General features: G+C 36.4%; 1 protein-coding gene across 1 annotated transcript in view; it reads left to right on the top strand.

The window, feature by feature from the left end:
- Positions 1–13,755, top strand: part of MALRD1 (MAM and LDL receptor class A domain containing 1) — a 747,899-nt gene that overhangs the window by 113,791 nt on the left and 620,353 nt on the right. The window contains exons 12-15 of the mRNA XM_040451270.1: positions 3,081–3,233; positions 3,643–3,748; positions 4,437–4,804; positions 8,158–8,570. Of these exons, the coding sequence (XP_040307204.1) occupies positions 3,081–3,233; positions 3,643–3,748; positions 4,437–4,804; positions 8,158–8,570 (1,040 nt within the window). The remainder of the gene's footprint in view (positions 1–3,080; positions 3,234–3,642; positions 3,749–4,436; positions 4,805–8,157; positions 8,571–13,755) is intronic.

The following is a 13,755-nucleotide window of genomic DNA, read 5'->3' as shown; positions in this document are numbered from 1 at the left end:
AGACCCAAATTATCAGCTCAGACGCTTTGTACCCTTCATGTTTATTTCTTACACATGACCGCTTTTAGGCATTATCCCAAACCATCAAAGAAGTTCCAACAGTGATTCTGATATGAGACAGACTGATTCTGTATTTTTTTCCCTTCTGCAGGTTCCTTAACTCCTATATAAATTTATCTTCTTCTGTCTCAGTGAAAAGCTCTCAACACGACAGTGATAGTGTAGGATGATGGACCTGTTTGTCAGTCACCAAATATCCTCTAGTACCCTTTCCTCAGGGGCAGCTACTGTAATTATATTTAAATAACTAATAGAGGCAACAAAGATAGTTTTACTCAAAATAATTTAAATATGCTTTAGAGTCACTAGCTTTTTTTACACACAGCCATAGAAACAGACAACTAATTTTTAGAAACTTTATGTCAACAGGTATCCACTTATGAACGTACCAGCCCCTAGCACAAAGTTGGTACACAATAAACCCTGAGGTAGTGGTAACTATAAATGTTTGTGCAAATTATGTTGTTTCTGGTGATGAGGCTAATTGAGAAAGTCAATAATGATGTTCCAAAAAAAGTGAACAATCCTTGAACCTCAGTTATTAAGACGTATCCAGGATATTATATTTCTAAGACAGAAAAAGACATATGTGGGCACCTGGGTGGTGCTGTTGGTTGAGCGTCCAACTTTGGCTCAGGTCGTGATGTTGAGGTTCATGAGTTCAAGCCCCACCTTGCTTGCCACTTTCAGTGGGAAATTTGCTTCAGGTCCTCTGCCCCTTCTCTCTCTGCCCCTCCCCCACTTGCGTTCTCTCTTTCAAATATAAATAAACATTAAAAATAAGACATATATAAATTTTAAAGCTGTCCTAATAAATCTATATTTGGTTAACAGCTAACCAGATCAATTTCAGCTGATTATTACAATCTCTGATTAACTGAGGTGAGATTTTAAAATGTGTGTAGAAATCTAAATATTTAGGAACAAAATATATTAAAGAGGCATATTTGAATTTAAACAACATAATCTGTTAAAAGTTGTCATCTTTGATGGACCTTATCTAAGAGAACTAGCAAATTGCTATAATGGTTTCTAAAATTTTACTCTCATTAGAACATTCATTTATTTCTACATCAGTATTTCTCTGGATAGTAGTCAATAAGGCTCCCTTTCCAAGAAGCTATGTGCAGTAGCTATTATACAGCAGCAATAACTTGTTTCCTTTCTATATTTGCATAACAAGAACTCCTGGATCCTTTTTTTTTTTTTGGATTGTCTGAAATAGGAATCAAAAGCATTGCTTTCCCAGGGATTGAAATGGCAACATTTGAATACTGAACATTGAAATGGCAACATATTTTGAAACCACGGGAATCTATGTATATTTATGGGTTATTTATTTATTATGCATTTGCAAACAGAGATGGCTTTTAAAAATGCAAAGTCTTCAATATTCTTAACATTTATCCCTAACTTCTCATAATTATCATGATTCTTTTTTTGCTCTTGAGCAGCATTTCATTTTGTTTCACCATAAATTTCTAAACTTTGCTTGGGAGATCCTCATTCTAAATATAGCAGTAATTTGTTGATTTTTCTGGTTCCTAATTTAATGAAATGGAGTTATTCCTTGCTTATTAAAGTTGATGCAATATTTAAAAAAGTATTTAATTTTAAAGGTATTTATTTTTATATATTCTCATTGACTTTTGGTCACATTTTAGGTCAGGAAACCTGACAGAAAGCAGGTATATTTTTGAAATCAGATATTTTACAGAAACTTAAGAAATAATATTGATTTATAGTATTTGTAAGTCATTTTATAATATTTTATGTTTATAATGTTACAATTCACCTCACCTTCCTCTCTGTGTAAGTATAGCATTTTCAAAATTGAAAATGATTTTTCACTAGGTTAAAATTCCCTTGTGAGTTTGAATTTTATAATCTTATTGAGTGATTTACTTTATACTTTTATTCCCTAAGCTTCCTGCTTTCTACCTAAGTCTTTTTATAAAGGCACATCTATGCAGTTTAGTATTCTTTCCTTGGATAAAAATAACTAATGGCCAAGGATTCCAGTGCAAAGTCATCAAATCTCATTTTGCATTGGGATATATAGTAATATCTGAATGTCCACATTGAACAAACCCATTTGTGCCTTTTGGGTTTATCTTTTTTTTCCAGTCTCACAACAATTAACAATTATTGTCAATAGTTGCAGAAAGAATATTAGATTTGGAGTGAAAATATCTGGATTTCAGACCATCTTACATCTTCATAATTCTATGATCTTGGTTAAGTTAATAACTTTCCTGAACTTTCTTTTTTTCTTCTTTAAAACAACTACAACAATAACACTTTCCTCTAGGCTATTGTGAAAGTTTGATCTATATAAAGCACTTGGTTCAGAGTCTATGACATAAGGTATCTGCTATATATCAGCCATAATTTGACACTATTATTATGACTTCCCAGTCCTTCTCTTTCTTTTTTTCTTATGGCTTTGTGAAAATTAACTCTTTCTTACATATTTACCTGAAAAGTGGGTCAAATTATTCTGCCCTGCACAAATTACGTAATGCATACAATGCTTTGGTAAATAATTCAGCTCTACAAAATTGCTGGTGAACATCATATTAAATATGATCTGGAATTCTTAAATACTAAAAATTTTTAAAGTGGCTACTTTTCATGTTTTAGTGTTTAATAATCTGTAGGAACAATTAAATCTTCCAGGTGATGTAATAGTGGCGGAGAAGTAACATGAGTATCAGGATAAATTGCCTAAAACCTTGGCAAATCTATAATCAATATGGCTGACTAATGCTGTTTCCTTGAAAAAATAATTGGAAAAAAGTTTAGTTTCTTGGTAATTCTGCTTTATCAATTTCCAGTATGAAAAGAACAACTCTGTTGTGTTTTAATTGTTTAGATCAGACAGGATCCTTTTTTTCCTCCAATGTGTCCTTTAAAGTATTTAGAGAAGTATAATAAGGTGATTTCAGTTGATCTCTATCCTTTCTAAAGCGTGTGAATACTTTGGAGAGCCACCCTAAGAGTCCCATTTTGTTCTTCAGGTTCCAAATGTGACTTTGAAGCAAATAGCTGTGGTTGGTTTGAAGCAATTAGTGGTGACCATTTTGACTGGATATGGAACTCTAGAAGTAACCTTTCAGCTGAATTTGAACAACAGGCTCCACCTTGGGATCATACTCACAGAACAGCTCAAGGTAAGACACAAGGAGAGGTTCTTAGTTACTACTTCCATTCACCCTTGGTCAGGTCTGAGAACAGAAAGAGAAGCATTTAAAGTTCTACGTTACTAAGACAAATTGTATGACATTTGAATATTGGCAATTATTCTTACGTTGTCAATATGAAATGACTCCTTTATGGGTGGTGGGGAGGGAGTCCAGTTCTCTTTTTGACTGAATTCACTGAAATTATTAACTTTTGTGGACATTTTCACATAGATGTAGATACTAGTTTAGTATTTATAAGAGTAGACTTGAGTCACAATCACTGTTATTGATTTTTAATTGTATAGTCTTAATTTTTGTCAGGTGTAGAATTCAGTGTAGGGTTAAAAGGCAGGTGTTTCAACTCAGTTGGCTGATTTACATATTTGTATTTCAACAGGACATTTTATGTTCATTCTGAAGAAAAGCAGAAGCTTGTCACAAGTTGCTAAACTCCAGAGCCCAACTTTCAGCCAGGCAGGACCTGGATGCACACTTTCCTTCTGGTAAATATTAAAATCTGGGATGCCTGGGTGGCTCAGTCATTTAAGCATCTGACTTCGGCTCAGGTCATGATCTCATGGTCTGTGAGTTCGAGACCAGCGTCAGGATCTATGCTGTCAGTTCAGAGCCTGGAGTCTGCTTCGGATTCTGTATCTCCCTCTCTCTCTGCCCCTCCCCCATCATGCTCTGTCTCTCTCTGTCTCGCAAAAAGCGAATAAACGTTAAAAAAAAAAAAACTTAAAATCTGTGGTCAACTACCCTTGCGGCCCAGTGGTTGCAGGCATACTCCTGAACTTACTGGACTTTCAGATTTGCCCTGGGTTTGGCTTTAAAAATAGCTATTGCATTTGATTTATACAGTTAGCATTTTACTTGGAGTATATTATCCATATTTGTTGTGTTCTTTCTTTAGATGAAAGGGACTCTTCCCCTCCAACAAGGGATTATAATTGAGTTAACACTGCTTTGATTTAACACTGGATTGACCTCCTTGAGACAGGCTTCTGGGATCCTGCACTCCAGAGAATGCACCTCAGCAGATATGAGCAACCACAGTTACTGCAAGAAATAAAGGCATCCATTATGATAACTAATAATTAATTGACTTTTAACCAGGTGAAAGAGTCTGTAAGTTAAATACTTAGTCGATCCCATAAATCATTTCCATTTCTTGTGTTTGCTCTTTTTCAGGTTTTATAACTATGGTCTATCAGTGGGAGCAGCTGAGCTACAGCTACATGTGGAAAATTCCAGCGACCCTACAGTACTCTGGAGAGTATTATATAACCAGGGCAACCAGTGGTCACAGGCGACTATTCAGCTTGGACGCCTTACTCAGCCCTTCCATTTGTCACTAGATAAAGTCAGTCTTGGCATTTATGATGGGGTCTCGGCTATTGATGACATCAGATTTGAAAATTGCACTCTTCCCCTTCCTGCGGAGAGCTGCGAGGAGCCAGATTTTTTCTGGTGTCGACACACCAAGGCTTGCATAGAAAAGCTTCTGTTATGTGATCTGGTGGATGATTGCGGTGATCACACTGATGAGGCCAACTGTGGTAAGTGTTTTTTAGACACTAAGCATTGTTCCAAAGTTGATGACTGTTCAGTTAATTGGGCTACCAGTATTTGTTATGTAGACTCATAAAATCCATACCAGAGACACAGTGATGAAACACAACTACCGAGTCTCAGACCTCATGGAGCTTACTGTTTAACTGAGGAGATATATATTGTTCAAATATTTAAAAATTAACTACAAAATGGCAGCTTAGATAGGAATTACAGAGGGAGATGCTCTGAATTTTTATAATGTATTGAATTTTTTAGAGGTGATGATTTAGCTGAGATCTGACAAATAGTCAATTGAAGCATATATGCAAAAGCCCTGATATGTGACTGCATGGCAGGTGGAGGCCAGCCAGTGTGGCTGGAGTCGAGAGGTCAAGGGGAGACAGAGTGCAGCAGAAGGACAGAGATGTGGGGGAGGCTAGGTTTGCAGATCTTGGTAGTCCGTATTAGGGAGGTTTTTCTTCATTTGAAAGTTTTTAGTAAGGAGGGTAATATAATAAAATTGGGCTTGTAAACCATGTCACTGTAAATACAGTGTCATGAGCGGATTGGAGGAGAAAGGTTTCAGGAGACCTATCAGGAGGCCATTGTGGTAGTCAACTAAGGAGGCGGCAGGCAGCCTGCGTCCCAGCGATGGTGATGGTGATGGAGGGACTGATGTTTGGGGAGATATTTAGGAGGGACATTTGATGGTGTTTTGGCTATAGGGAGCAGAGAGTGGCATGTCAAAGATACGTCCTGACTTTTTGGTTTAAATTCACCAAAACGTTTATGGTATCTGATGATTGTATATGGTTTGCAGTTTAATAAACCTAGCTCCAGATATATCGTGCCCAGTGCAGTTGATCTTGAAAATGAATTAGAAGCTCAGAGTTGTTTTTTTTTTTTTCAGATTTCAAAAATCAGTCAGAAAAAGAGTTTGCATCTTTCCTTGTCTAGAAATAGCAACAGTTCTTAAAATTCAAGCTATCTGCCTATTAAATTGTGAGGCTAATTATAAACCAAAAGGAAGCCATAATATGCTCGGTACATCATAGGAAACACTGCATCAAGAAATTTCCATATAAATTATTGTAGAGAGTGTTGCATATATGTGATTTTTGATATAGGTAGATTGAAGTCAGAATTACCATGCTCTCATTACACAACTAATACCTTGAGTGGATATAAATAAAGTTGATAATTTAGACAGGGGCTGACATAAGAAGTGTTACTTGTCATTGAGGCAATTTATTTTTTGCAAATTCAGAAAGCTTTTTCATCTTTTCCAAGGTCTCCAAATCCTACTCCTCCACAAAATGTTGATCTGTTGCTGGAAAGAAGCAAATTTTATCCTTCCGACTACCCAGTAGTAACTTAGTAGCAGGGAATTATGGTCATACAAGTGTAATAGCAAAATACTTTCAGTGACGAAGTATTAATGAAAGGAAATCATAGTGGCATTAGACTGTCAGTTTCTCCTACAGCTCTCCATATAGACCTGTTACTTTATTACATAGAATGCGTTAGACATCCAGAAATCTGTGTTGTATTTCCTAAAGGTTCCTATGTTTGGAGACATAGTATTTTATTTGAAGGTGGAGCTACGTGTATTCCCTTTTGAAGTAAAGACTGAGCATGCAGTCAGTATGAAGACAGGCAGTATCGAAATCTCCTGGCTTCAGTGCCAGTTATATGTCAAAAAACTTCACAGCTTGACGTTCTCCTTCTGCTCCACCGCCACAGACTGACACCTGGAGAGTACACTGTGGGGCCCCAGTTCACGTCACAGCTGGGCTTGATTAGTCACAAGTGAGGAAATATCAAATGAAAGCTCATCTCCCATTTGACATTTACTCACTTGGTTCCCTTCATTAGGTCTAAGCCCCTGTTCTGTGGTTTTCAAAGACAGATGATTTGTTCTTGCCTGGCTGCATTTATCCACATATGCTTGTATTTATTGTTTCAGCATATTTATTCACCTTTGGCACCAAGTGCGCTCACTAAGATGAATAGTTAAAAGATAACTGACATTTGTTTTTTTTTTTAATATTAGCTTATGTAAATGAAGCTAAAATGTAGAACTACTCGTTAATTCTAATTCCTGTTTTTTTTTTTTTTCCTCCCCAATTGATGCTAGATGTACATTCTGTTGCATTTATTCTAAACCAATCCTTGGTGTCTACAAAATGCTCACCTCCTGAGAAATGAATTCCTCTATTATCCTAGAAATTAAGGTAGATCAGCTAGTTGACAAGGGACAAGTCAGTTTTTCCCAAGTGCTTTGAATCCTTCTAGTGACTGAAAGGAGTTTAAAGTTTCAAAGCTCCGGCTCAAAGGTGCTACAATCCAGTGAGAAGCAAAAAAATGCCTCCCAGGAGGCACAGCCAAGAGTCCACTGGGCACACAGCACAGCAGGAGGCATGAATAGAGGAAGGAGAGGGGGCGAGGTGTTTAAGGCACATGTAGAAGATGGCCTATGCCAAGGGGAAGGGTATGAACAGGAAGTTACCTTGGGAAAGGTGAAGCTTGAAAGATAGAGGAATTTAGGCTTAAGTTGAAATGAGTATCTGTGGAAGGATTTTGAATACAGAAGGAAAATGATAAACTGCCGTGGAAGAATAGTCATTCTGGCATTGGCGTGTTACTGTGGCAAGATGATGCCAGAAAGAAGAGTTTTTCAGCACGGGGTCTGGAAAACGCTGGCATCAGGATCATCTTGGGTGCTTATTAAAATATGGATCCTGGGCTTCACCCCATGTCTGACAAACGAGTAATTTGTACAGGACTTCGCCATGGACTAAGCAATTATACCATGCACCTCAGGTGATTCTGAAAGGTTGAGACCTATGAAAATATGACAGTTCTCAGTTCCGTGTGTGAGAATCACCAAGGGAGATGATGAAGTATCCTGAAGTCCAGATGCACTGTTTGTACCAATTAAATCAACATCTCCGGAGACGAATTCTCGGCTTTAGTGTGTTTTGTTTTGATTTTTCATGCTCACTGGGGATTGAAACATTCGGCTAAGGTTGAAATCGGCTGAACCAGAAGTTTGTTGTGTTGGGTCAGCCATGGTGTCATGACCATTTGCATAGAGTTATAGTGCTAGAAATGGGGGAGGGATGCGCATAAAAGGCATTTGGAAAATAATGGCTGAAGTGATGCCACCTTCAGTCTGTAAAATACGATTACTTGATTTAAGTCTAGGATTCATTCACTTTTTAAAAACTTTAATGTTGCATTTGAGAAAAAAGTTAAAATGGTTAACCTTGGCAGGAGCAAAATATCAACTGGTATTTTTAATCATAGTTATTTTTGTCCTTAATTTTCTTTTGCTCTCGTTTAATGCCAATTTCAGTACCTGAGCTACAGTGTAACTTTGAAAATGGAATTTGTAACTGGGAACAAGATACAGAAGATGACTTTGATTGGACCAGGAAGCACGGTCCAACCCCAACACTTAATACCGGGCCAATGAAGGATAATACTTGGGGCACAGCTAAAGGGCACTATCTCTACATAGAATCTTCGGAGCCTCAGGTTTTCCAAAACAGAGCCGCTCTGCTCAGTCCTGTCCTTAATGCCACTGATGCAGACGGCTGCACCTTCCGCTTCTATTACCACATGTTCGGGAAGCACATTTACAGGCTGGCCATCTACCAGCGGGTCTGGAGTAACACAAGAGGACAGCTGCTGTGGCAGATATTTGGGAACCAAGGCAACAGATGGACAAGGACACGCCTCAACATTTCCAGCAGGCGGCCTTTTCAGGTATGGATAACGGATTTTGTAATATGTATTTAAAATGCATCAGGATGTCTAGGGAATATGAAGGATTGCTGTGTTCTTGAATGAAAAGCAAGTGGAATTTGATCAAAGTTACTTCAGTACACATTTATCATTCAATTAAGGGGGTACCAGAGCTTGTTAAGTTGCTTTTCTCCCTGAATACCCCTAATAATGGGTGATTAACATTTCTAAAGGTGGACACATGTCACTGGAAGCAGCTGAAGGTCCCTCTGACTTTAAGTAATTTTTCTACTGAAAAAAAAAATCTGGAGGGAAAGGAGTTTTGCACAAATTCTGGTATTGTGCCAAAAGTTCAGATTCTTCAGTCTGTTATTTTGAATACTTCATTTGACTTTTGCCACATTTTATAGGTAAGCAACAAAAATTCAAGAAGAGTGCATGCTTTGTTGGAAAAACACACAGCTACTCTGGGGCATAAAACACACAGCTAGTCTAGGTCTCCTTACTCCCAGTGGAATATTCTTTATTCTGATTCTCACCTACCTTCTCCTACCTAAAAGGAAAACTTGGACTGGCAGTTTAAATGCTTATGTGGCTTTTTCCGTTTTGTGAAGGAATTTAGCATCTATTATCTATCCCTTTGATTCCCTCAGCAATTCCCTGAAGTGGGTAAGTCAGAGATCCTTTTTGTCAGTTTTACAGATACAAAGAAAAAAAACTCAAAGAGGTTATTTATATCTAGCCAAATAGATATTGAGCAGCAGAATGGGGACTTGGGCTGGGACCCACAATTTCCAATTAATTCACGTTCATTCCCTTTGTAATATATCATACAGCCTGTCACATGGAGGAGGGTTGAATATTCTTTTTTCCCTTTGCTCTAACAGATCTATGTGTAATATACAAGGAGAAACTTCTTACCTATCCAGGCGAATTTTTTTTTTTCCTTTTTACATGTACTAAATTTCTTTGGTACCCTAATTTAAAGCACTGTCTCTATTTTTTATTTTTTAGTGTTAATTTATTTTTGAGAGACAGAGACAGACTGTGAGCGGGGGAGGAACAGAGAGAGAGAGGGAGAGACAGAATCCGAAGCAGGCTCCAGGCTCTGAGCTGTCAGCACAGAGCCCGACGCAGGGCTCAAACCCATGAACCGTGAGATCATGACCTGAGCCAAAGTCAGATGCTTAAATGACTGAGCCACCCACGTGCCCTGAGCACTGTCTCTATTTAAATGTCTTGAGTTAACAGTTTTATAGCCAAGAACTTAGCTCCAAGCCACCCGTTAAGAGCCATGGTAGATATGTATTGTACTTGGCTCACTAGAGAATGCATTGAGAGTGGTGATTTGTCCAGACAGACATAAGCTGTAGTCATGGGAACTAATCTGCCCTATGTAGAGTGTTATCTTCCTGTTAGCCATAATGGTAAGATGTCTGTAATGATATGAAATGAAACTGAAGGAAGGTTCTTTGACTTTCATTTAATAATGGCTCATCCACTGCAAATTAATATTTAATCAGATGAATTGTAATTTGGGTCAAACTGGCATTCAGTAGATAAACTCTCCTTATGATATTTACTCAAGAATCGGTTGCCAGGAGAAAATAACCTTGGCAAGGGGGCTGCTTCACATTCAGATGAATATGGAACTTTCCAAGAAATGCTTTGGTTGTGAATCTAAAACACAGAGATTGAAGTTTGAGACTCATTTTGGATTATACATGGAGTGCTCTGTTTGATTTTATGCAATGGTTCTTCTCGGCTTTTTATTTTTTTCAATGACATTCGGGCATGAAAAGGTGAAATCAGATTGTGCATGCTTTGTAGATTAATTATCCGAGATAGTAAAAATTGGGTCTAATTTAAACAACTAGATATTTTTCTTGATTGAATAATGAGTATACATAGTTGTTGCAACAGCAGGAATAAGCAAGATTTTATTTAACTCCGATATTGTAGGTGAAATTACCTACTATCAGTCCAGCAGACAACAGGTACTCATTTAGTGTCTGTTTAAAAGAAAACTTCAAGGATGTATGTTAACATCCAATATTACATTAATTTCAGGTATACAACGTAGTGATTCAACAAGACTGTATACCATGTTCACCACAAGTGTGGCTACTACCTGTCCTAATTTATTGCTGTTACAATATAATTAACATGTTCAATAACTAGAAGCCTGTATCTCCCACTCACCTTCAACCATTTTGCCCAATACCCTCCCCTCTGGCAATCACCAGTTAGTAGTCTGTATTTATGGGTCTGATTCTGCTTTTTGTTTATTTATTAATTTTTTAAAAAAAATTCCACTTAGTGGAATTATATAGGTTTTGTCTTGTGTATTTCACTTAAGATAATTCCCCCTAGATTAATCCATGTTGTCTCAAATGGCACATCTCATTCTTTCTATGGCTATATAATATTTCATTGTGTGTATATGTGTGTGTTTGTGTGTGTGTGTGTCTGTATCCCACTTCTTATCCATTTGTCTATTGGTGGACATGTAGTTTGCTTCCATATCTTGACTATCTTTTGAAATTAGTGTTAGTGTGTTTTTTGGGTAAATACTAATGGAATTATTGGATATGATATTTCTATTTTTAATTTTTGAGCAACCTTCATACTGTTTTCCACAGTGGCTGCTCCAGTCTGAATTCCCACCATCAGTTCATGAGGATTCCTTTTTCTCCACATTCTCACTAAACCTTTTGATTTTTTGTGTTTCGGTTTTAGCCATTCTGACAGCTATATAGTAATATCTCGTGATTTTAATTTGCATTTACGTGATGATTAGTAATGTTGAGCATCTTTTTGTGTGTCTGTTGGCCATCTGAATGTCTTTGGAGAAATGTCTGTGTATGTCATCTGCCCATTTTTTAATTGATTTGTCTTTTTTTGGTATTGAGTTTGTATAATTTCTTTATATATTTTGGATATTAACCCCTTATTGCATATAGCATTTGTAAATATCTTCTCCCATTCAGTAGGTTTCTTTTTGTTTTATTGATAGTAAACTTTGCTGTGTAAAAGCTTTTTATTTTGATTTAGTCCCAATAGTTTGTTTTTTATTTTGTTTCCTTGCCTCAGGAGATATATTTTAAAAAATATTGTTACAGCTGAGGTCAGAGAAATTACTAGTCCTCTCTTCTAGGATTTTTATGGTTTAGGTCTCACATTTAAGTCTTTAATCCATTTTGAGTTTGTGTGTGGTGTGAGAAAGTGGTCAAGTTTCATTCTTTTTCATGTGGCTGTCCAGTTTTCCCAGCACCGTTTTTGAAGAGACATGTTTTCCCCATTGTTTATTCTTGCTTCCTTATTCATAGATTAATTGACCATAAATTCATGTGTTTATTTCTAAGCTCTTTCTTATTTTTCATTGATCTGTATGTTTATTACTCTACCAGTACCATACTGTTTTGATTACTACAGCTCATATATTTTGAAATCTGGGATTGTGATACCTCTAGCTTTGTTCTTTCTGAAGATTGCTTTGGCTATTGTGGGTCTTTTGTGGTTCCATACAAATTTCAGTATTATTTATTCTAGTTCTAGTCTTTTGTGGTTCCATACAATTTTCAGTATTCTCTATTCTAGTTCAGTATTTTTTATTCTAGTTCTGTGAAAAATGCTGTTGCATTTTCATAGGGATTGCATTAAATCTGTGAGGTGACATTTTAACAATATAATTTCTCAAGTCCATGAACATGAAATATCTTTGTTTTTTGTGTGGGTCATCTTCAGTTCCTTTTATCAGGGTTTTATAGTTTTCAGAGTACAGACCTTTCACCTCTTAGGTATTTATTGTTTTTGATGCAATTTTAAATAGTGTTGTTTCTTAAATTTCTCTTTCTGCTACTTCATTTAGAATGTATAGAAACACCTCCAATTTCTGGATATCGATTTTGTATTCTGCAAATTTACTGAATTCATTTATTGCTTCTAGTAGTTTTTTGGTAGTGTTTTCAGTATTTTCATATAATCTGCAAATGGGGAAGGTTTTACTTCGTCTTTACCAATATGGGTCCCCCTCATTTCTTTTTCTTGTCTGATTGCTGTAGGTAGGACTCTGGTACTATTTTGAATACAACAGTGCATCCTTGTCTTGCACCTTATCCTAGAGGAAAAGCTCTGTCTTTCCCCATTAAAATGACGTTACCTGTGGGTTTTTCATATCTGTCCCTTATTATGTTGAAGTATGTATTTCCATCATGAATGGATTTTGTTCTTTGTAGTGTGCTTTTTTGGCATCTATTGAAATGATCATATAGTTTTATCCTTTCTCTTATTGATATGATTTATGACACTGATTGATTTGTGAATGTTGAACCACTCTTGCATCCCAAGAATAAATCCCACTTGATCATGGTAAATTATTTATATTGATTGATGTGAGAATAATGAACCACACTCACATCCCCAGAATAAAATCCACTTAATTGTGGAGAACTATTTGTTTAACGTATTGTTGAATTCAGTTTGCTAATTTCATGTATATTCATCAGAGATACTGACCTGTAGTTCTTTGTTGTTGTTGTGTCTTTATCCGGTTTGGCTTCATGGAATGAATTTGCAACCTTTCCTTCCTCTTTTATTTTTTGGAATAATTTGAGAAGTATATTAACTGCTTGGTAGAATTCACCTGTGAAACCATGTGGTCCTAGACTTTTGTTTTTTGGGAGTTGTATGATTATTGATTCAATTTCATTGCTGGTAATTGGTCTGTTCAAATTTACATTTTTCTTCTTAAATTGGTTTTGGGAGGTCATATGTTTTTAGAAATTTATCCATGTTTCTAGGTTGTCCATTTTGTTGGCATAAATATTTTTATAATATGCTTTTATAATCCCTTGTATTTCTATGATGTCAGTCATTATTTCTCCTCTTTCATTTCTAGTTTGAGTCCTCACTCTTTTTGGGGGTGGGTGACTCTGGATGAATGTTTATTAATTTTGTTGACCTTTTCAAAGAATCAACTCCTAATTCATTGATCGGTTCACTTTTTTTGGTTGTTCTTTCATTTCATTGATTTCTGCTCTTTGCTATTTCCTTCATTCTCCTGGTTTTGGATTTGTTTATTCTTTTTCTAGTTCTTTTAAGTGTAGGGTTAGGTTATTTATTTGAAACTTTTCTTGCTTCTTGAGGTAGACCTGTATTGCTATCAACTTCCCTGTTAGGACCACTTTTGCTGTATCACAAAGAT

This window comes from Herpailurus yagouaroundi, unplaced genomic scaffold (assembly GCF_014898765.1).
Source record: "Herpailurus yagouaroundi ecotype Mexico unplaced genomic scaffold, PumYag 203, whole genome shotgun sequence".
NCBI classification, from domain to species: domain Eukaryota; kingdom Metazoa; phylum Chordata; class Mammalia; order Carnivora; family Felidae; genus Herpailurus; species Herpailurus yagouaroundi.
This window is presented reverse-complemented; position numbering and strand designations above follow the sequence as displayed.